The sequence below is a fragment of the Pleurodeles waltl genome, chromosome 12 (genome assembly GCF_031143425.1).
Source record: "Pleurodeles waltl isolate 20211129_DDA chromosome 12, aPleWal1.hap1.20221129, whole genome shotgun sequence".
NCBI lineage: Eukaryota > Metazoa > Chordata > Amphibia > Caudata > Salamandridae > Pleurodeles > Pleurodeles waltl.
In genome coordinates, this window is record NC_090451.1 from 308,033,397 (window position 1) to 308,056,592 (window position 23,196).

The following is a 23,196-nucleotide window of genomic DNA, read 5'->3' on the forward strand; positions in this document are numbered from 1 at the left end:
ACTTGCACACCCCCACAACCTCCAAAACAACCCCAACTACCAATCCCTTCAGCAGTTACTGAATTCTGCAAATGAAACTGAAGATCTGGCTCTTCACCTAGCCCTGACCCTGGCTCAGCCCATGCAGCTCTTGCTTCAGAGTAATATGCTGGACATTCAAAATGGTCTAATAATTTAGTTTTCACACCTATCCATGCCTTAAACATACACTCCAAAGGTTCAGATGTTCACTGTATGGTGAGGGTTGGTAAGTGTAGAAACCTGTACAGTTCTTGGGTAATGCTTGTAGGAAGGGGCCCTTTGTACAGTGAAAATACTTACACAGAGGTACAGTTAGAAGAACAATAGTAAGTCAGCAAAGTGCCTGAAAAGCATTTAAGCAAGTACGCACAAAGCCAAATGTGTATCTAAAATTGATGCAAACTACGCACTTGCAAGATTTACACATCCAAGAACAATGATCATCAACAAGTGGGTTCAAACTCAAAAGTGGTTCGGAACAAACTAATGTCCCAGTACAGAAAAGGAACACAAAACGAAAAGGTAAAAGGCATGAAACAAAAACATGAACCTGTATTGTCCAAAAACAAATATGGTCAAACAAAAGGACTTTGAGAAATCTAAAAAGTGCACACAATTTGAATATGCTTACGTAGGTGCCACGAGAATAATTTTTTTTTTTTAAGAAAAAGGACAAAAAAAGGTTTAAAAGACATCAATGTAGAAAAAAATAGCCAAGATAAACAACATTTTTGTTTAATTCATTTCTAAAGTTAAAAATTTAAAGGACAAATTCCAATATCCCCACACAGGCGTTTAATGTACGTTAGGTATGAATATTATAAGTGTTTCAATACATTTGCATTAAAAAGCAACAATATTGCAAACAAATATATTCATCTTGAGGAGCACCCCTACCAAACACACACTTTTGATGCTCAGATTCTCACCTGGGATTCTTCATCTTTTAAAGTGCGCTGTACAGCCTGTTCTGGATCGGACATTTCATCTGAAGACTCCTTCTTCCTTTTCTGCTTTTTACCCAATGTAATGATAAGTTTACTGTCAAATAAGTAACAAAAAATAAAATGAAGAACTTCATAATATTGTTGAATTCATTCAAGTAGGCAAAGGCGACCTTTCATTTTTTGCACACTCCGATAAACCAGATTGAAACAGTTTTTGTTTTGTTTTGGGGGGGGGGGGGGGGAATATTAACCTATGTACTGTATATAAATATATGTTGACAACTTTTAGTAAGAGAACACAAAACTAAATGTAAACCCAGCACTAGCAAAGCCAGAAGGTCTGGCCATTGTAAGCACATGCCAGAAATATAAAACCAGTAAACATACTGTAGCATACATGCAGCGACATATGCCTGCATTACAACATTTTACATCTACCATGACATATAATTTAAATCAAAAGTATAGGTGATTGTTAGCACTCAGGTGAACGTAGAACAGTTCAAATCACTTCTTAGTTTTACAAGACAATAGGATTCTCATTAGCGCAAAGAAAAGGAATTATTGCCTTTCAATTACTATAAACTGAAGGCTTAGTTTAAAAGCAAAACAATGACTTAGATAGGGTAAAGAATGGAAAGAAAACCCACTGATTAAGTACACTCACTAGTCCTGGCACTGAACGGCACATGTGATCAGGGAAACTCCCATCACTCACATTGCAAGACAGCCAATGCCTGAAGTGTATTGGCGCACTGTCCCATGATGCATGCATGCTTTGGAGGGAAAACGTATAATGTGAATGACAGATAAACAGACCAATGGATAAAAAGGCCGACCCAAATCCTCTACTGACCACAACCCCCAAGATATCTGGACTTTTCCACAAAGTAAGCTGAGAAGAGCTACGGCCACAAATTCAAATAAAATGACTGCACTAAAGGTCATTTAACACTGTGGTTTCACTTTTTTATTTAAGAAAAAAAATGCCTGTTTTATGCTACTGGCTGTACATGCTCTGTCAGCACATCATGCAGGCTGTCTTCAAACTTTTCAGTAAACATGTAAGGCGGAGAAACAGCCTGCACTCCGCACTAGCAGAATTATTCAGGGCACATTACGAGGCTTCTCCTCTTACTGAAATTACTGTGCTTCTGAGCCTGAGCCTGAGCCTCCCCTCATTCCCCCTCCTCCAGCGGCCACAGCTGCTCGAGGGAGACAGAGGCAGCCACAATAGTCTGTTTAGGGCAAGCATAGCAGTGCGCAAGCCTTGCTTTTCAACCTGTTGCAATTATTTTGTGGGCTTTAAACATGCACATCTCACACCTATCACTTTCACTTGTTGTTGGGCTTGCCTTTCAACAATCACTTGATGTCATTGGTAAATGCTTTATGTTTGTCCCGCCTTGAGGCACTTTTGTTACGCCTTGCAGACTGACCCTATTAAATGGAATAAACTCAAAAAGGCGGTGCACCACTAGGAAAGCAACTATTTGGATACAGTAAATAAAGAGTCCAATTCTCCGGTAATGGTGATGAAGCAAATCTTCCATTTATTTCTTTTCAATTCCAATACTTGATATTCGCACAGTAGTCTTATTATGGCATGAGGTACATAGAAATGACAGCCAACGCGTTTCGCCCATCAACATAGGGCTTCTTCAGGGCAAAGTAGTATCCAGTCGGTCATGGCCAACAATATTCAATGATAGGGTCATTTGTAAAGTGCCGGGAAGATTGCTGATAATATAAATTAGGCGGGGTCCATGGCCAGCAACATGGTCAGAACAACCGTTTTTGCCGTAGCGGGGCTGGGAAGGAAAACGCCGGTCCCGATGCGTGACCCTATTACATGGATTATTGCACAATTGTCAAGGGAGAGCTACTGTTTTCCTTTGTCTCTCCCCTTCGTGCTCCATGGCGGCCATGGCACTTTGAGCACGAATGGCTCAAAATTGATCGGCAGTATTGGAGCGCTTGTCACATTGTTTACACAGTTACCTAATCAGAGTCATTTTATTTTTGCTTTTGTATCTCCCCTTCGTGCTCCATGGCTTTCAAAAAGCCCTTGTAATTTGTAAATGCTTTACCTAAATAAAAAGCCAGAAGTCATCAAAGCAACTCCCATGGCACAGCGGGAGAGCGGATACTACAATAGTCACAGCACTCGAACACCCACCCCATAATGCTTTGCAGGGCATTCTTTTCACAAACCTTTTTTGCTCATAACTCAGCCTGTGGTAGTCCTAGGACAATGGTACCACCACCAAAACGTTCGGCACAACCCACTCTTTCTGTCTAGATCATGCTAGTGGGGACCCCAAAATAACCCCTCCCATCATTTTGTGTCTTTTTAAGCCCTCTGATAGCTGAAACTTATTTTACAGCGTTTGTGTTTTAAGGATCTTGTTTGTAATATAATTGCAGTAGACCTGCTAGCCCTTAAAATGCTTAATGCACTATGCCCTCGAAGGGCTAAATATATGGTTTCACTACATTTTTTTCTGCCATTCTTTTTTCATGTGTTTATGTCCTCTAGGGGCTAACTATATAGTTACATGACCATGTTTCTTACAAATGCTATTTTTATTGTGGTGTCCTCTAGGGGCTGTTCTGAGCATTGCAGTCAAAATACTACAATATTCAAAGCACTCAGAAACTCGCCCCATAATGCTTTGCAGAGCATTCGTTTTACAAAAAACATTGTTGCTCATAACTCAGCCTGTGGTGGTCCTCGGACAATGGGACCACCACCAAAACATTCACCATAACATGCCCTTTCTGCTTAGATCATCTCTGAGATCCCACACTAGGTTAGTGTGGACCCCAAAATAATAACCCCTCCCACCATTCAGTGTATTTTTGAGCTCTCTTATGGCTGGAACTTTTTTGTTGCACCTGGGAGTAGTTAGTGTTTTAGGGGCAGTGTTTGAAAAAAATATTCCAGTAGGCCTACTAGCTCATTAGGTATATGCAGGGCCACTGGAATTATGTGTCAGAAAGGACAAAAATATATGGCATGGTTGACCAATTAATGTGGCAAAAAAGTCCAGTTATGCATTTACAACGCCAAAAGCTCCAACTCAAATAAATGTGAGACCTACTGCATTACAAATGTTTTTTGTTTTTTTTCTTTAACATGGACAGCTAACATCCATGTCTCGCCAGGGGAAGATGAATACAGTAAAACACTTGTACACAACCGACTTCTGTTAAGTTACAGATCGGGAAAATAAATGTTTTTCTATTCATGGTGAGCACAAAATGTGGAGAGAGAATAAAAATAGGAGTCACAGGAGCAGAGGATTTTATTTAGATGAAGGCTGATATATATGTTAAAACTCCTGTCAATGTAAGTGGTGTGTATCAAGACAAATATTTTTAAGTTAACTTGGTAAACAGCCAAGCTTAATTCACTCTCAGGAAATATAACTGAATTTGTTTTTTTGTCAGACATTTTTCTGATTTTCTTATTATACTCTGTTTACCCTGAACTGATATCATCTTGGTATGTATTGTCTATGCCCGCCCTACACAATACAGAATGCTCCCTTCCATAAAAAACAATCTTTTGGCCTACGGCCCAGTCCAAAGATCATACTCTAATTAACCGTACCATTAACTGCTTTGCCAAAGGGGCACCTCTTCTATTCCAAACTCAACCTTTCCTTTAAAGAGAATATGTCTGGTAAACTGATCTACAACTGCTATATGCACACTAATAATGCCACATCTAACAGGTTGTCCTACTTTCGGTGCTGCCATGTCACTGTAAGGGTGTTTGGAAAGGAGTTGAGTGTTTCTTGACTGGGTTGGTGGTAGGTGTTTGGTCTTTGCCAGTTGCAAATGTCTTTTTGGTTTCATCTTGGGTTCAAAGGCCGGCCATGATCACTCTCACTCGGAAAAAAAACAAGGAATGTGTCAGTGAAATGAACGTTAAAACTGGTTGAGGGAGCTAAATGGAGAAAAGAATAGGAAAGGGAGTTTCCTTTCACAATGGTGTTATCTTAAGGTTCTAATCACTAGGACATTTTCTCTAGTTTAATGGTTCTCTTGAGTGCTGCTGCTGACCTTTCAGCTTAACTGAATCTCTTTTGTATATGTCTGCATTCCTCCCTTCTCTCCCCCTCCCACCCCCCAATGTAGTTGCACATCCTTTTGTCTCCATATTGGTCATATTATAGAGTCTTTCATTCAGTTCCTCCCATCTCGGTGATGTGCTCCCACATTGCATCAATTTCAACTGGATCTTAAGTGGCATGTTGGTTTTGTGTGCCTGACTGACCTAAGCACCTGAGGTTTTTCAGAGGAAGATAAGTTCCTGGGCTTTCCTTTTCCAAAGGGTAGCAGACTGGTGCATAGAACCAGTGAGGGGAGTCAGTAGTTTGAGGGCCATAGACAGTTTCCTGCCACACAGACTTTCTGACATTTAATCTAATGCAATACAAGCTGGGAGGCTACGGTGGGGACTTCTCAGTAAGAAATGTAGGTTTCTTGTTGCAAAATCTTAGTTGCCAAAAGTCAGTAGCAGGGATACATAGCAGAAACCTTCCCAGTTACTAAATTGATATTGAAGGGCAATGTTCTCTGGGACTAGCTTGCATATTTTTTATGCTGCTAAAAACTGTACAAAACGAATATATCTGAACAAGTTAAAGCACTGCAAAATGCTGCAAAAAAACAAAATTATGTGCCACTAATTTCCTTTGTGTCTCAGAATTCGTAAATAAATGCTGCAAAATCTGGTGTGTGTGGGGTGGGGGGTGGGGGGGTGGGGGCAGGTCTGACTGATATACTCATGTCTTTTTTTTAGTTATATTTTTCTCTTTTAGATTGCATGGCTCTGGCAAGACTGCCAAAGCAGTCTCTTGGTCAAACATAAAAAGTATCATTATAAACCATTATTCAAGACCAGGAGATTATTTTTCACACCACAATACTTCAAACACAGCATAAGAAAATCTTAAAATAACCAACACACAAACAAAGCTCAGTTACTCAATGCCATGACACGATCATGCACAAAGACCAACTCTTTCCACAAAGGATAAATAAGCACAAACTCTGAAATTAAACACTCATGCATTTGTTCAGTTCAATTTGAGTGCTGCAACATCATATGAGTGGCAGTTACATGCTATATAAATATTAGTTAACATAACATCACTTGTGATTTAAGAATAATCTGAAATATCTTGCGTGCTACTTTGAGTACTACAAATGGGTCACCCATCAATCAATCATGAAGCACACTACTCACGTGTAAGGGTCGCAAGGCGCTTAGAGGGTCTGATCCTTGTGCTTCAGTCGAAGAGCCAGGTCTTACGGTCCTTCCTGAACTGCGGCAACAATGGTGACTACCTGAGGTGAAGAGACATGGTGTTCCAGCTCTTTTCCGCGAGGTAGGCGAATGATCTTTTTCCAGCCAAGGTCTTCCGTATGTGGGGTACAGTGACTAGTGCCTGTTAAGCGTAGAGGTCTGGTGAGGGAGTAGAGGTTGATGCAGTGGTTGCGGTAGGTAGGTCTTAGGTCGTGGAGAGTCTTGCATGCGTGTACAAGGAGTCTGAAGTTGATCCTTTTCTTAACGAGGAGCCAGTGGAGGTCTATCAGGTGTTTGGTGATGTGCTTGCGGCAGGGGATGTTCAGGATGAGTCTGGCGAGGCATTCTGGATGTGCTGTAGTTTCTTTTGATTTTTCTGGGTAGTGCCGGCGTAGAGGGTGTTGCCATAGTTGAGCCTGCTGGTGACCAGGGCATGGGTTAAGGTCTTGCGGCAGTCGTTTGGGATTCATTTGAAGAGTTTCTAGAGAAGTCTGACTATGTGGAAACAGGACAATGCGACAGGGTTGACCTGACAGGTCATGACAAGAGATGAATCCCTGATGAAGCTGAGGCTGCGTGCGTGTGTGGTTCGTTGGAGTGGTGGGGGGCAGGGGCTAACAAGGGAGGGGGGACTGCGGACGAGTGTCACAAGCCACCAGGAGTCGTCCCAGGTGGAACTGAAGGGTCCCAGGATGAGGATCTCAGTCTTGTCTGAGTTGAGGTTGAGGCAGCTCTCCTTCATCCAGGCGGCGATGGCTTCCATCCCGTTGTGGAAGTTCTTCTTGGCAATTGTAGGGTTTTCGGTCATTGAGATTATGGGACTAACCAAGCAGCAGACACAGATAGTCAAAGAGGTCAATAAAAATCACATTATGCCCTGTGTTCAGACACAAAGCACAAACTCTCTGCAATGTTATGGTTTGACACATCCAACTTTCAAGGAATGACAGAACCATAGTTTGAATTTGCGCTCAAAGACTGCATAAGTAAATACAAATATGAACCAATTGAAGGCATTTTTATCCAAGCGGTCTTGAGAGAGGTCGGTTTAGGCGCATAGAGAGCACCCGCCTTTGATGCAAGTCTGACTATAAGGGGACGCTCCCTCTCCTGGAAAACGGAGGCTAGTAGCCTCTTGTGATAGGGTCCTCCCCAGGTAGTTCCCTGGCAAGGTAGGCCCCACCACCCACTCGGGCATCACTCACTTACTATTCCCACTGTATGGTTGTTATTTGATTCAACGCTCACTGAGCATGAATAGCAGGGATCCTTCGCCCTGATGAATGCCCAGAGACCTTCCAGAGCTCATTTTTGAGGGCAGAAACATGTTGGCTGCTTCTTCTTTATAGATAGGAGACCCAGTGAGTCATTGCTCTCACATTGGTGTCCCAGTCCTCCTTTTAATCACACCAAACAGAACCTCCTATTAAATACTGCCACGGGTATCTGTTTAGGTGTTTTTATTTCTTAGTCTAGCTGGATCCCTTTTCCAGAACCAGAATTGATTTACGCACTCCCTCCTGTTCCTTTAATAGTGAGGTTGAGTCCGCCCAGGAGGCATTGTCCTACCTGGGTGGGGCTAGGTGGTCATATGATGAAGCATGACACCATTGAGTGTGTGAGACCACCTAGTCCGTAAAGGAAATTTCCCCTTCCACACCATACACCTCAGTCCACCCATGTATTGCCTCTAGTTGAGGATCACGAAAGGCCTAGTGTTCCAATTGACACACTACTAATCCGTCCCAGTTACAAGAACCCCGTACTCCCAGTTGTGTTTTTTGGCATTTTTATCAGCCCAAAATAGGCCCAGCACATGAATCTAAATAGCACAATGGACAGCTGTTTTTGTTGAATGACTGGTGACCTGCTTTTTGCGTTCTTTAAAATTATTCTAGACTTTAACATTTATTACACAAGATATTGTCACAGACCTTAACTTAAGAGTGTTAATGTGGTAATAAATAATGACACTTTTGTCAAGAAAAGCCCAGGAGCTATATGAAAACATAATCTAGCAAGTGATGAAGATTGATAGCTATTGTAGAAGAAACCACTGCTCCTTATTAAAGTAAACATCTCTTTCCACGTATAGACTGGCGACATGCAGACACATATGAACATATGCTGCCCCCAGGGAATAAAACTGTTTTGGCAAAAACCCTAAAAGAGCTCCTATTACAGAAGACAGTATACCATCTGAAAATGAACTTGCAGAAAACTTAATTCTTATTGATCTAACCACAACACCGTAGTACACGTGCAATCTTGGCTAGATGCAACAAAGATTCTCTAGATCAACAGTTCTTAACTTGTAGTCCAGGGACCTCTAGGGATCAACAACACCTACTCGAGGTTTTGTGTATTATTTTGCTATGTAAATCATCCAAATTATTAAGGCCTGAGGCCCCAGATTCCAACAGTGATTCAGTACTGGGTTCACCAAATAATGATTAATTCGGGTTCCACAGAAGTCATAAGGTTAAGACTCGCTGCTCTAGACTGCAAGCCACCTACTGGTGAAAACGGGAAGTCGATGGGCTTCACTCTGGGTAAGAAGTTGAATATTCAAGTACACATAAATGCTTCAGCGAGAGATGCCCACCACCAAATCAGGCTTCTCTGGAAAATCAAGCCTCTTATTACAACTGAAGAATTCAAAACCAGAGGACAGTCTCTAGTCCTCTCAAGAATGGACTACAAAAATTCCCTGCAGACTGGTATACCCAGAAGCAATTTACTACTGCCAGCTCAGTGGGTATCCAAATCCATGAGATCTGAACACATCACTCTCATTCTCATCACTTTTAACTGGCTCCCCACAGAGGATAGAAGTTGAATCAAGTTGGCCTGCATAATACACAAGACTCTGCATGGAAGAGAAGCAAACTATCTGGCACACAAACTCATCCCCTCAGATGATTCCATGGACTGAAGCGACGACTGGAAACTCTGTTCCCCTAGTAAAGCAAAAGAAAATACTCCACCCAAAGTCTGGAACTGCTTCTTGCCAGCTTTAAGAACCTATCCACTCATAATACATTTTCAAAAAGAACGTAAGAACTTCCAGATTTGATCCAATACTAATAAGCCACTAACGAGAAGGATTACTGTTAGTGGTTCATTAATATTGGTGATATTTTCTAGGATACATTTTAGACAATGCTGCTGCTAAATTGTGAGAGGGCTTTCTTACTTTCACTTACGTTTAATACTTTTAGTTATGCCAGATTGAGCCTCCTCTAATATCAGAGACCTTAGGCATCTAATGGTCACCACCACCATCTCTTTTTTAATCTCCAATATGTTTACACTAAGTATTTTTATCCATACTTTAAATGTTTAAAATACACACTCAAACAGCTCTCATAAAATAAGCCACACAGATATTCAAACACACAACATAAAAATACACAACACACAAGTAAACTTTATTAGAACAGCAATATAAATAATCCAGGCATAGAAGCAAATGCTGTCTTGGCCCACCACCAACCCCAGCTGATTCTGCCCAGTAAGAGAACACAATGAGCAGGCTCTCTTCATGCTTTGTGGTTGAATGAAAGTAATCATGCAATACTTCAAAAACACAGAGGCCCTGCTAAGACTGGTCATAGCTAGCGCACAACTATAAGGACAAGTATGAAATCCTAAAGGCTACAAGACAAATGGATTTTTGTTATGGTCTTCATAAATTATTTCAGGCAGGTGCAACAGCAGCAGAACTCCTTTGGAAGTTTTAAACATTTGCTTGTACAATAGATCGTTGATAAATATTCCAATAACAGGCAAATCCAAAAGTCATATTTCAGGCTAAATTCTATTTTTTATTCCAGCCTACAAGAGGCAGCCTAGAACTGGGAAACAGAGAAGATCGATCACAAATTTGATCAAAAGAGGAAATGCACAGAACCATGAAAGAGCACTACTCATGCCTACATTTGAGGAGCACTGCTTAACATTAGTGGAAGCAAACAGGCTCAAATGCCTGTTTAACTCCCTGAGAGACACCTGTTCAAGCCAGTGGGCAGGAGGGCTGACACTGCCATGAGGCAAGCAGGGTGGCTCCACGGACACTGCTCATCACTGGAGACTAATTTGTCAAGACAGGACGTACATAACTTAAAGGTCATGGGCCAGTGGGGAGTTTACACTAAACGCTCTGCTTGGATACATTAAGCTGAGGGGTTGGGGAAGGGGGTGTGGCTGTGGGTAGTGAATTCCTGATACTGACTTAGCTCCTGCGCATAGACTGTGGAAAGGAATACAGGGCATACTAAAAATGCTTTAAAGCATTCAACTTGATTGGGACCTACACACTGTTCTCATGAACACTAGTCACCTATGTTATGTTGTATGAGTTTTTGAGAGATTCCTGGAAGATATGTAGCTGTTAGCTGGTCTCCCTTGCAGTACTTCATTTTGGAAAGGGTGGGAGGTATGGACTGGTTACGTTGTTGGTGGACATTTTTCCATACCTTGGCACTCTGTGGGATATTATCCTTTGGTGGCTTAGACAGTTCTTGGAGGGAGCCAGCCAGCCAAGGGTCAAGCTCATTACCTGAAATGTTAATGATCTTCTTAAAGTGAAAGCAGTCAAGCAATATGGCCAGGATGTTATTATTCAACAAGAAAAACGCTCACTGAAAACAGGTTCGAGTTTTTGGGCAGGTGTGGGTTCAGGATGGTTTTACATGAAGTATGTGCTAAGACCTTATAAGTGTGGCCATTCAGTTTCGCAGACAATTTCAGTTCCAGATACCCAAGGTTTGATGCAACCGTCAGCACAGGTATCTGATAGTTTCAGTCTCTGGGTAACATAATTATAACACGTCTGCATGTTTATGTCCCCCTGCCAGTCTTCCGTGCCGAATTACAGCCATGATGCTCTGTCCTGCCGATGGTCCCTTGAGGCCTACTTTTTTTAAGAGGGAACTTTAATAGTGTATTAAATAAGGCACTCAAAGAGGTGTAGCCCTGAAAGTGTAGATGTGGAGTGTGCCCCCATTTAGGGGCTTTTTGACCCTCATTCGGTCCAAGAAATTCCAAGTAATAAAGAGTACACTTTTTTTCTGAAGCCCACTGGCGCCTTTTTTTTTTTTAGATAGACTATATTTTTACTTCACAGCCAATCTGAGTAAAGTAACAGAATTTGGGATTTTGCTGATATCTCCCAGATCATGCAAAAAAATTATCATCGGAGTGGACTAGGCAACAGAAGGGCATGTAGTGGCTATTTCAGCCCTCATACAGGTTTTGAGGGAAGACATAGAACAGTATTTCTTGCTTAACGAGAAGCCAGTTGAGTTTCAATAAATGTTGTGGAAGGCCTACAAGGCAATGTTGAGGGATAGAGCTTTAGGTCATATCTCAAAGCTTAAGTGTGACAAGCAGACTGACACACACCAATTAAAATCTGTGCTCTTACATTTGCAATAATGCAGTGGAGTGTTTTTGCTTGAACTAGGGCACTTTAAATTGCAGCACTGACAACTATTACGCAAAGCAGGGAAGATTTGAATGGCCTATCAGAGTTATGTCTGTAACTAAAGAACTAAGCTCTCTGGGTTTTTAAAATTTATTTATAAGCTCATCTGCATTACAAATTAATAATTAAATCATGGATCACACACCACCTCCCAAATAGCAAATGAAATCTCAAGAGCAATTTACAATTCCCAATTCCCAATTCAATATGAAACTAAATTTTAACCCTCGATCAAACCCCACCCAGAGGCTTACAACCTAGATTCATACTGAATTTTAAAACAAATTAAAATAGTTTTGATTTGGTAATTGTTCTTGAGCTTTAATTTGTCTATTTGAGAGGTTGTGTGGGATCAGCTGACCCAGGAGTTGTTAATTCATTTCGAATGCATACATGTTTATAAATAAATTGTGAAATCCAAAGGGCACTTTTCTTAGTGTCTTGATATAATGGTTAGCCCCAGCACAGAGTTGCTAAATTTAACAAGGTAACCCTTTTCTTGGTGTTTACAAACGAAATGCAGCAGCTAAACGCCTGACCTAGCGTAGAAGAGGAGTGTTCCATGGGCTGGATCATTATTAGTCTATTAACCGGAATTGCTGATTTATTAGTGATCATTTATCCTGATGAAATATAACGTACCAACTATGACTGATTAATGGACTATAAATAATATGTATTTTATTTTTTTTATTTAAAATTAATTGTTTAAAGCATGTTGGTTATTGATCATTAAATAACATGTTTTTCCTTCTTTAAGTTGTTTTGATGAGGGTTGGTCAAATCAACATACTGATGAGTTCAGTTCTATTTAACATTACAACTCACTGAGGAGATTTTTCTCATTTTTGTATATGGAATCCAAGTGTAGTCTTTTCATAGTTATTAAGCCCGAGCGAGGAAAAGGCTGCCACAACTCAAGTGTGTGGAACCCTGCGGAGATGTGGTCACAGTCCTCTGCAATCACCCAGGAGCTTGCCATGTTTTACCATTACCTATACAGCCAAAACATGCTCTCAAAACAGGGAAGCATTTCATGACTGTCACTGATTACCCTGTAGCCGTGTGACAGGATAAGGACTAGCTGGACAGGGTCCTTACCACAGGGGTGGTGCTGGGGATAATTTGATCCAATCAGGGAAGATCTCAGCACTTAATGTGTCCCTGGTGGATGTGTTTAACTACTCTGGTTTCCTTGCCCTGCACCTATATGTGATATATGCAGCCGCAAATGAGGCAGATACATTAAAACTGGAACTGTATGATGTAATTCTAAGCACTTTCCTTAAGTTTAGAAATCCAGCACATCAATGTGAGCCTAGCGGCCAATATCCTTTACCATTGTGGGAGCTATGCACACCATTGTGAACCCCAAAACCTTTCAACACCTATTTCTCTTCTGGGAAGGATTAATCAGGTTGGCTTACTAAAGTAGAAGGTTGATGGCATGCAGTGCTGCCCAGAACCCAAATAAGGCCTGTAAAAACATCTACTCACTGGTAAAATAGGTTCTACTGCACAGCCCTCATATGCCATCTAAGGCAAGGAACAAGGAGAATGCTAGGAGCCCAAGAAGACTTAGAGACATCGTCTTCGAGATCCTGGATTGATTCCTAAACATCAGAAGCAAACCCAGATTGTCTTGGACTAAAAGCAGGGGTGATAAGGCCCTGAAAGCCTCTGTGCCCAGGATAGCCCCTATAAAGGGAACCCTCATCAAATGAGTATGATTAAACTGACTGCTGAAAGCCCACCTTCAGCGGCCATTCATTGTGATATGGGAATACATATCCTGTGAAGAAAAGTTGCAACATCACCTTCATAAACAGAAGGTTAGGTCAAAGGGTAAAATGGCAAATTACAAGTGTTCTGATCCACCATGAACCACAGGTAGTGTGTGAGACTGCAGGAAAAGTACATGTAAATATGCATCCTACAAGTCCAAAGACACCTTGTCTGGGTCCAGAGCAGAAAGAACCTGGGCCAGAGTGAGAATCCTGAAACTACCCTTCCAAAAAAAAGACATCCAAACAGCAGAGGTCCAGAACAGGTTTGAGCTCTGCATCTTTTCTTTAGCACTAGAAGTAACAGGAGAACCAGTCACATCATCCCTCTGACTGTGGTATCCTCTGAATGGCTCCTTTGACTAGGAGCACATGTACCTCCTTCGTAAGGATGGTTGCTTGATCAGCAAGACGTGTGTATGAACAAGGTGCATGTAGGGAGGGGATGAAATAAATTGTACAGTATAGCCACTTTGAACAATTCACACCACACCACTGACGGAAGTGGTGGATTACCCCCCCCCCCCCCCACCCCCACCCCTAACCCCCCCTTCCGCTACCAGCTAAGTATATTACAGCAAAAGGAAATCAGAACAGCTTGGGAGGAGGTGGTGGACAATTTTAGTTCTTGATGGTGTGCAAACCTCAGCCACCACCATGTCTGCTGGAGAAGCGAAAACTCTATGGTGTTAGCTGATCTAGTTATAAGGGCTTTCTCTTTTGATATGTCATTCCCCACAAATATCCCCTGAACTCATTGTACTTTTGATGGAAGTTGTTCGGAGTTCCCTCCAGGACAGCTTGCAAAATCTCGCTGTCAACATCCTACAGTGCATGTGTGTAGTGACCTAAGAGGCAGAACACGTATAAAGGTTGTAGGCCCAGACTAGCCAATGAAAATAACTTTTTGCCAAAAGCATCACTATTTTCAAATTCCCTATCTGGTGGCACAGAAGAGAAAGCATTTGGGCTTGCTTGCAGAAAGTCAAATCACCAGGAGAAGGCCTCTATACCATACTACTGGCTAAATGATAAGAAGCTGAGCATGGCTTTGTCCATCTCATTGTTTAAGTGCAAGTGTCTCACTGAAAAGCAATAAAGGTTCAGAAGAGACTAAGGTTGTCTGAAGAATTTTGGGCATCAGGTGTGATTTCATCTCTACAGTGGGTAGGTCTAAGTCAAGGACTTCTAATGCCCTGCAGACCACTGCCATGAAGAGGCACTCTCCTCAGTGTGTGTGCCATGTATGGACTCCAGCTGTTTCTGGATAGATATCCATTCCACCTGCGTTTGGTGGTTTAGGTGCAGACAAGAATCAGTGTAACGGGGGTGGGAGGTTAGTTGTCTGCCTCCTCATATTCATGTGGATGATTCTGAACTACATACCAATTGGAGCCAAATAGAACCTCCTTTAGTACTGGGGTTAACTAAAGGCAGGGGCGCATCCTAAAAGGTTTGTTTGCACCTTTTTGATTTCAAAGTATTACATGGGTCTGGCACTGCCCAATGCTGGCTCTGGGTCAGAGATCAGCATCACTACCAGATTTGGCACAGGCACTGCTTGAGTCTGGATCGATGTCTGCCCTGTCAGGACCAGTGTGGATCCAAAAGACATAGTGGAACTATGGACAAGCACAGACATGGAGGGGGAAAGCAGTCCAGGAAAGGCACTGCTGTCAGAAACGCAACATGTGGTCCCTGAGGTTCAGTCGGGTAAGAAGGTGCTCCAGAAGAAGCCAGAATTACCTTAAAGGTATGCAGCATGGCCTCCTTGAAGGCCTCCATCTGTTGTGAGATCGCCAGCAGCCTGGGAAATTCAGGTGAGCTGGGACCTGCCTTGGAATAAACTAAGAGAAAGAGGACGCAGGAAGGGACAGGCACTTAGGAGTGCAGACTATGCAGCCTTCAACTGGCAGAGGTGAGTGAGAGTAGGAGGAATCCCTTTTGGTCTCCTTTCGCTTATGGTTTTGGACTGAAATGTACCCAAGAACATCCATCAGGACCAAGATCTGACACAAAACCTGCTCCACAATCCACCAAAGAATGGTCCACTGATTTGGAGCAAAACCACTATTTCAAGCCTACTCTTCTTGTCTTTTGCAACATTTAACTTGGTTTACAGCACTTTGATTAGCTTTGGATGCAGCAGAGCACACTTTTGCAAAATCTCAAGTCATGTGCAGCACAGAAAGGAACAAATGTTAGCACGCAAGAGCGGGTGCTATATGCAGTGCTGTTCCATCACCTGGGGCAGCCCAAGTTTGTCAAGGAGTCAGATGTCACCACCCAGCGGCCTTTGGGAGCAAATGACTTAAAGAATTCTAGATTCAGTCTGGTGCCTGGAAATAGGCAAGGAATCTAGGGTTAAAAGTGTACATCAGAAAGAGAGGCCTGGTCAATTATACATGATCTCAAAACATGGTATGCTGCCAGTGCCTCAAGTGCTAAACCTAAGAGAGAGACTAATGCTTTATCTACTCTTTGGGTACACACTCTGTGCACCAGGTCAAGTCAAGGACCTCGTAATGTTGGGGAAGGCCTAGGCATTTGTGCACACACTAGATTAGAATGATGTCAGAGTGAAAAGATAAATGTCAGGCTATCACATACACATCAAGCCAGTACTCAGAGCAAGGGTTCACACAGGCATACAATGCAGAAACAACAAGCTGATAGATGGAATGCTTCAATTAATCTCAGCCATTAGCAATCGCTCGGGTGGCATTCCAATGAATTTCTTCCCACCATGCCACCTTAGTTTAGACCCAGCCATATGTAAATCGATCTAGACCCTGCTCCTCATGGGAATATTCCAGCCCTGTTAGGTCCTCCTTGAACTAGAAAACAAGCAACTTAGGACCTGTTTTGCCCTAATTAGGGTTCATCAGCTGGGTATGGCTTGGTTCCCCTGGCACAGTGAGCACGGCACTGACGTGCCATGGTGCAAAATAATAGACTGATGTGATGCCAACAGGCACACAGGCCCATCTTAATGCTAAACACAGACACAAGATTTATGATAAAATGATCACAACTTGTCCCAACAGAAGCATCAACAATATATCAAACACTTATTGTTCTTTGTTATAGCTGAAGCTTTCGAAGAAGAGATGGCTGTGGTGTAACTAGATGCAAAAGAAAAACAATAAATAAAGCCCAAAGATTGAATTAGGGGGAACTTTGAAAAAAATACTGTTCCATGCTACGGTGGACCCGTTTATTGCATGAAGACCTTAGAGCACTTGGGATAGGCCATTTGGCGACAGCTGGAGCTTGACCAGGCATGAAAGAGGGACGTCCTTCATCCTCGACACTGCTTATTTTTGTTGTGGAGCTGCAAGCTTGAAACTTGCAAAAGATTTGCAGGAAAAAAAAACTTTGAACGAGCCGGAAAATTACATATGATATTGCTGTTCGCAGACAAGGTTTTTTTCATTTTTTTTTTCATTAATTTCGTTAGATCAACAACTGGTTTTCCACAGACAGGAGATGTTGCAGTGGAGTATGTATTGATTTCAGTGGTGTGCAGGTATCTCCCCATAGGTAACCTGAGAAACAGACTAATACTACCTAAGCAGGCTCTTGAGTGGAAAACATAACATTTCAAATATTTGAAAATCAGGGACTATCTTGCCAACATAAAAAATATGGACACCACACACACACACACAACACACTGTGAGGAATTCTGAACAACTGTGCCTGAAACTAACACTGATATTAACAGGCCAAATAACAGTGTACAAAATCACAGGGTCCCTAAGATTGTCGCACATTTTCAAATATATCCCTGTCCACCAGCCGCTAACTAGTTTAGAGAACCCAACAGAGTTCTAGGATTCTAGATACATTTTGGCCATAAATGCCTTGAAAATACTTAAGTAGCTTCATGAGAATAGAGTGCTGTGGGACTCCCAGACTCTGAACTGTACTTGAATACACAATTAAAAGATGGTGTCGCGTAGGCTCTCATTATCCTAATGAGATTACTGGATTTTGGGCGGCAAGATCGTTCACAGTGTGGGGGACTAAGTCTGACCCACGATGAAGGACCCTTGTCATCCTAAATCCGGGTTTTGCTCCGGCTAACTAGCAGTGCCTCGTCTCTCCCAAAGGGAAGAGACAATTGGGCAGCCGAGCGCATGACATCTTAGCACTTCCCAGGGAAGTCGTGGTCACTCAGGTCACAACCGGTTCCCTCATACACAGTACGGTTTCACATAGAAATGACAAAGGCAGTTTAATTTTTAAAGATTGGTTTAATAAAACAACTGCATTTTAGATAGCAAAGTATGAGCTGCAATAACCAGAACTACACAACACAGTAATATTAAAATAGTGACGATGAGAGTGAAGCACAAGAATAAAGCTATCATAGTGCCGCTAGATTATTCTCTCTCTAAGTTGTATTTTGAGCACAGCATGTTAAGCTCTAAGCCTGCCTTTCAGGTTCCCCTGGGAGGACATCAACCCTCATGCCTGAGCAAAGGCCTGTAATCTGCATCAGCATCTGCAACGGGGCAGTCGGCATCTAGTTGTAGGTTCCTGGCCGGAATCTCCCTCTGACCTGCACTAGGACTAGGAAGTGTTTTTATAACTAACACGTAGATGTTCTAAGAAAATGTCCCTACGTAAGGATGTGTATTTTCTACGAATACTGGAGACTAAACTTCTACCACGTTTACTGGCAATGTACCAGACTGTAGCCTTGACTGAAGCACAGGGCAAGCAAGAATGCATTAATTTGAATGCATTAATTTGAGAACACAGTGCTGAACTAAGCTAAACAGTGTGATAGAAGGAAATAAGAACAAAAACAAGACCGTAAAACTGGTTATTGTAAAATAACAGTGCGAGGCTGAATAAAATGTATCTAGGGCAAAGTGCACAGCAGCCTAGTATGTTGAACTAACGTGCATGAAGCTATATTAAAAATGGCTACACTACACCCTCCCCTTTTCGGTAGAAAGTGGTTTAAGCCGAAGCTAAAAATGCCCTAAGCTAAAATACATTTAAAACCCTACTCAATTTTAACAAGTTAAGAGGACACACAAGCATACTAATTTGCAATTTTAAAATGAGCACGCGGCCAAATACCAAACTCAAAGGAAAATGTCACTTTAGAATAAGTCCAAATCAAGCATTAGTTATGGAAAGCAGGAGATTCTCCACCTCGGCAAATGACAAAACCGGTAGATCCACACCAAAAGCTACCAAGGAGCAGGTGTGTTACTGTGCCCAGTATCAACCAAGGCGGCATCCCGTGCAGTGCCTACGAGCGAGTTAAAAGCAACTTCCTCCAGGAAGGGTAGCTCGTAATCGGCCTCTCTAAGCAAACACAGCCACAGTGCGCATGTCTGGTAATAAACCCTCATCGAGAACATCAACAGATCAGCATCAATCACCGAGGGGCGTTGCTGTGAGAGAGAAACGTCCAGTGCATGTTCAAAAGAGCACCAACGGCACCGAAACACAGGCTGCACACAATCCAAAACCGGTCTGAATGACAGAAACCAGTCACACTCCAAATGTTCCAGGAGTGTTGCTCCAAAGTGCTGCATCATGCGATCATGACACAGCTGCGCTGATGGAAGCGCCCACATTCGTCCTTGTTGCAGCGGGACAGCCATTGCGGAAAACAACAGCAACAGCAAAATGCCAGCTAATAAAGCCAAAGTTATCGGAAATCCCCAAAAAATGCATGAATAGTCGAAGGTATTAAACCGAATATGGAAGAAAAGGTGTGAACGAAACCAATACCAACAGTTTTGAAAAACTTTGCTAATCCAGCTGTGCTGGACGCATTAAATATACGTCCCACAAGTTCACCAAAGTGTCTCGGAAAGTTTGTATTCAACAGGGACTGTATTTCCGCCGATGACCTTGCCACCTGAAGTGCGTAGGTCTCGCGTGCAGATGTTAGGGCCACATGCTGAAACAATAAAGCCTTCAGTCTACTTAACTTGTCAAAATTCACCTTGGAAGTAGCAATGTGAGGCCAAATATTCGCTACCTCCCTAATTTTGGTGGGGGGAAACAACATGTTCCCGCAGCATGTAACGACCTTAGTGACCGAAACAACGTAAACTATTCCGGCCCGCATGCCACAACACTCTTCACTATTGAGGAGGATGTAGCTGCCGTTTGAAAGCACCTGGAACGTGCGTTTAATCAACGGGACCGGAACTCCCTTCAGATAGCAAGCCAAGTTCGCAACCGAGGCATTACACGTCCCATGCAAGGACAGCTGCTTACAAATCATCGAATGGCTGACTGAAGTCTCACATTCACTGCCGCTAAGAAAGACCTCTTTCATGCCATTGAGGCATTTGTACGAGAAGGGAAGCTCCCACACCTCATGGATGTAACTATCTCCCAGCTTTTCATATCTGCCTACCGAAACATGTTTCAAACAAGAAGTGAATTGTAATGTAGAAGTAGGCAGATTAATAACCCTGTGTATCAACCACTCTGCTGAGGGAATCTCGGCCAGGGTAAAAGGCAATCTTTCTAACTTTTCAATGTTGTGAATGACATAAGTCGCCTCCTTCTTAGCCATTAGTAGTTGTTGTCGCGTTAAAGGAAAAAAATATTTCCCTGGCACTGATGTGCTGCCACGGAACGCGACCCGCCTTCAATGTCTGAAGCGTCCAACCCAACTGCATAATGGACCTGGTCTGACTCAGTCCATGATATAAAGAAGACATATCAGATTGTATATTGTCTATAGCAGAAGAAACAATGTTGTTAATTGTATATATCCGGTCGGACAATGTGTGAATTCCATTATCCACAACAGCTAATGCTTTTTTCAGATTTTCCTGATCTATCTGCCTTAACCGGGCTGCTGCCTCTTGTTGGGAAAATTTCCATATTTCATTGTATACTTCATACAAGAAACGCTTCCTTTGTGGTATCTTTGGGCCTGACAAAAAATCTTGTAAGTCAGTGTTATTAGACAGGAGAGTGAGATGTGTCTTAACTGCATCTAGCAAGGATGATTTTAGCTATTGCTGGCACAATTTTCCTACACTATATGTTGTAATTATTTCAGCATGTTCTGGTGATATATAGCGAGGGTCTGACCTACTCGTTCGGAAACCCCGAGGAGGTGACAAAACGTTGATGACACCCGTTGGTATCTATTGGCCACAATAACCACCAGCCTGGACGTGTCAGTGAAGTGTTAAATGTACCATTCTGGACCCAATCATTAAGCTCACTAAAAGTTGCATTCGTATACTTTTGCCAGTTATTAAATTTTGCAGGGGCAGGTATGCTGGGCATGTTTAATTCCCTGATTGTAGCTAAGCCTAAACAACTGGTCTGTTGTACTGTTTCATTTAAAAAAAATAATTTGAACGGGGATGAGACATGCTCTAAACAATGTTTCTCTACCCTTAGTTTGCCAATTTTTTGTTCCCCAAACACTTTTCAAATCAACATTTTTTGACCAATATTCATAACCTTCAATTGATAACCGGGAAACAAAGGAGTCCGAATATATACATTTCTTGTTGGTCAACAACTTTTGTTTATCCCTAGTCGGAGTAATCTTAAAATAATATGACTCAGCATTTTTTTGATGATGCCCAGAAAAATACGTGAATTTTTCAAAATAAGTTTTTGAACTCCCTTGCAGGGGAGTTGGGCAATGTTCACATTGCGTAAAATCAAATTTAGTTTTTGGACTATTCGCTTTATGTATGAAGTGGTTCCCATAATAATTATAGCAAAACATGTCACCATAATTGTCTTTAAACTGGTAAACATCCTCATTTTCATAGACAGTATAATATTGCAATTCTGTCATCATTGAGTCAACTGTCTTCACATCCCAATCATCAGATACAATGCCTGGTATTACTATATCATTCATAGATAACTTTAGCACATGCGGTATTTGAATTATTTCAGTGGGACCGTATATATCAAACATTACTTTATCCCACACAATCCCATCTGGAATTGGCACTGCAGAAATGTTCACAAAGGACAAGTCTCTTCGAATCTTATGTGAAGATAAATGTGGTTTCAGCATTTCCTCCACCTATTCAACCGCTGATCTCTCGGGAAGAAAATGACCATGTATCAACAGAAAAAAAGGTAATGACAAACCCAATCCAAAGAAAAACTGCTAGCATAGTCAATAAAAGCCACAGATAGTTCCATGGAAAAACAAAATACGTATCTTTAAGCCAACGTATCAGATTATGTGGACCTGACAGGTCAGCAATCGAAGAGGCAAACGAGTCCGAAAGACCATCGTTGTTGTCGGCAAAGTAACCAGAGGCAGATCGTGCAAAAGGCGTTGCCGTAGTCAATGGAGGAGTTGGTGTTTCCCGCGGTGGTACACTGTACACAGCACCATCAGTCACATTTGTAGTCATAGTGACTTGATCAAATGTTTCTAAGGTGGTATTGTTAGTGGAACTAATGCAAGATCATCATCTACCCTCCCCAAGCTCGGAGAGTCAACAGTGTTGGTATAGACAACTTGAAGCAGAACTTCTTCTCCAGTAGTGAGAGGGATTCGGGAACTACTGGACGTTCCTCTTGGTCGGCTGTGTAGAATTGGCCACATGTTGTAACTTGACATTGTCAATAGAAACAAAGCGATTTTCTTTGGCACCTGGCAACGGAGGTAGAACAACAGTTCTGGTTCCGTGTATCCCCAACACAGGGACTGGTGCACGGTAAGAAGGGCCAAATTCTTTTTTCACTGCGACCTTTTCACGCACAAGATCCCCAACCCTGGGAATCCAGACGGTAAGTGTTACTGGCAAATCCTTAATTCCTGTGGAGGCAGCACTTTTAGAAGAGTTATCTTCACGGAACTGCTGTAATTCCTGTAAAACAGTGACAATCATTTATGTCAAAAGGTGTTTGCGCCGCCTCCACACCAGGACCATCAAGTTCCGGAACAAACATTCGTGTTCCGAACAGACACTCATATGAAGTACGACCCCCCAGGGACCTTCTAGGCAGGTTATAAAGTGCTCTCTGAACTCCATACAGGTGGGTTAGCCAACTACGATCCATACCTAAGACTCTGGCTGTTAAGGATTGCTTTAAATCGCAGTTTAATCGCTCCACAACAGAATTTCCCTCTGGATGAAATGGAGACGAGTACTGGAGCTGGAACCCCAACTAAGCCATGGTGTCCCTGAATGCCCTTGAGGCAAAAGCAGGGCCCTGGTCCGAATGGAATGCTGCAACTGCATATGTACCAACAAAGACTCCAAATCTTTAATAACAGTCCGAGCGTCAGCCGAGCGTTGTGGCCACACCCAGACAAATCTGGAGCAAGAATCTACAGCGACTAGTATATATTTGTATGCACTATCCGGTGTTAGTGGACTGCTATGATCCAAGTACACACATTGTAATGGTCTGTTTGATATTAAGAGGGGTGTCTGCGGCGGGCGCTTAGCTGTTGAAACATTAATTTGTTGACAGATGTCACAACAAAGGACATACTGCTTAGTCTCTTTATAGAGACCAGGCCACCAATAACGGGCCTGCAATAGCGAAATTGTAGCTGCCACGCCAGCATGTGCAGATGCCACTCCCTCATGCGCTGCTTTAATCAATTGTGGTCTTACATCTTTATTGGGGATGTCGCGTACGCCTACG

General features: G+C 42.4%; 1 protein-coding gene across 8 annotated transcripts in view; it reads right to left on the reverse strand.

Annotated features, from left to right (window-relative positions):
- CHD9 (chromodomain helicase DNA binding protein 9) overlaps positions 1 to 23,196 on the reverse strand; it is a 1,629,153-nt gene that overhangs the window by 1,341,147 nt on the left and 264,810 nt on the right. For all 8 annotated transcript variants that reach the window (XM_069216350.1, XM_069216347.1, XM_069216351.1 and 5 more), the window contains one exon: positions 951 to 1,062. In XM_069216350.1, the coding sequence (XP_069072451.1) occupies positions 951 to 1,062 (112 nt within the window). The remainder of the gene's footprint in view (positions 1 to 950; positions 1,063 to 23,196) is intronic.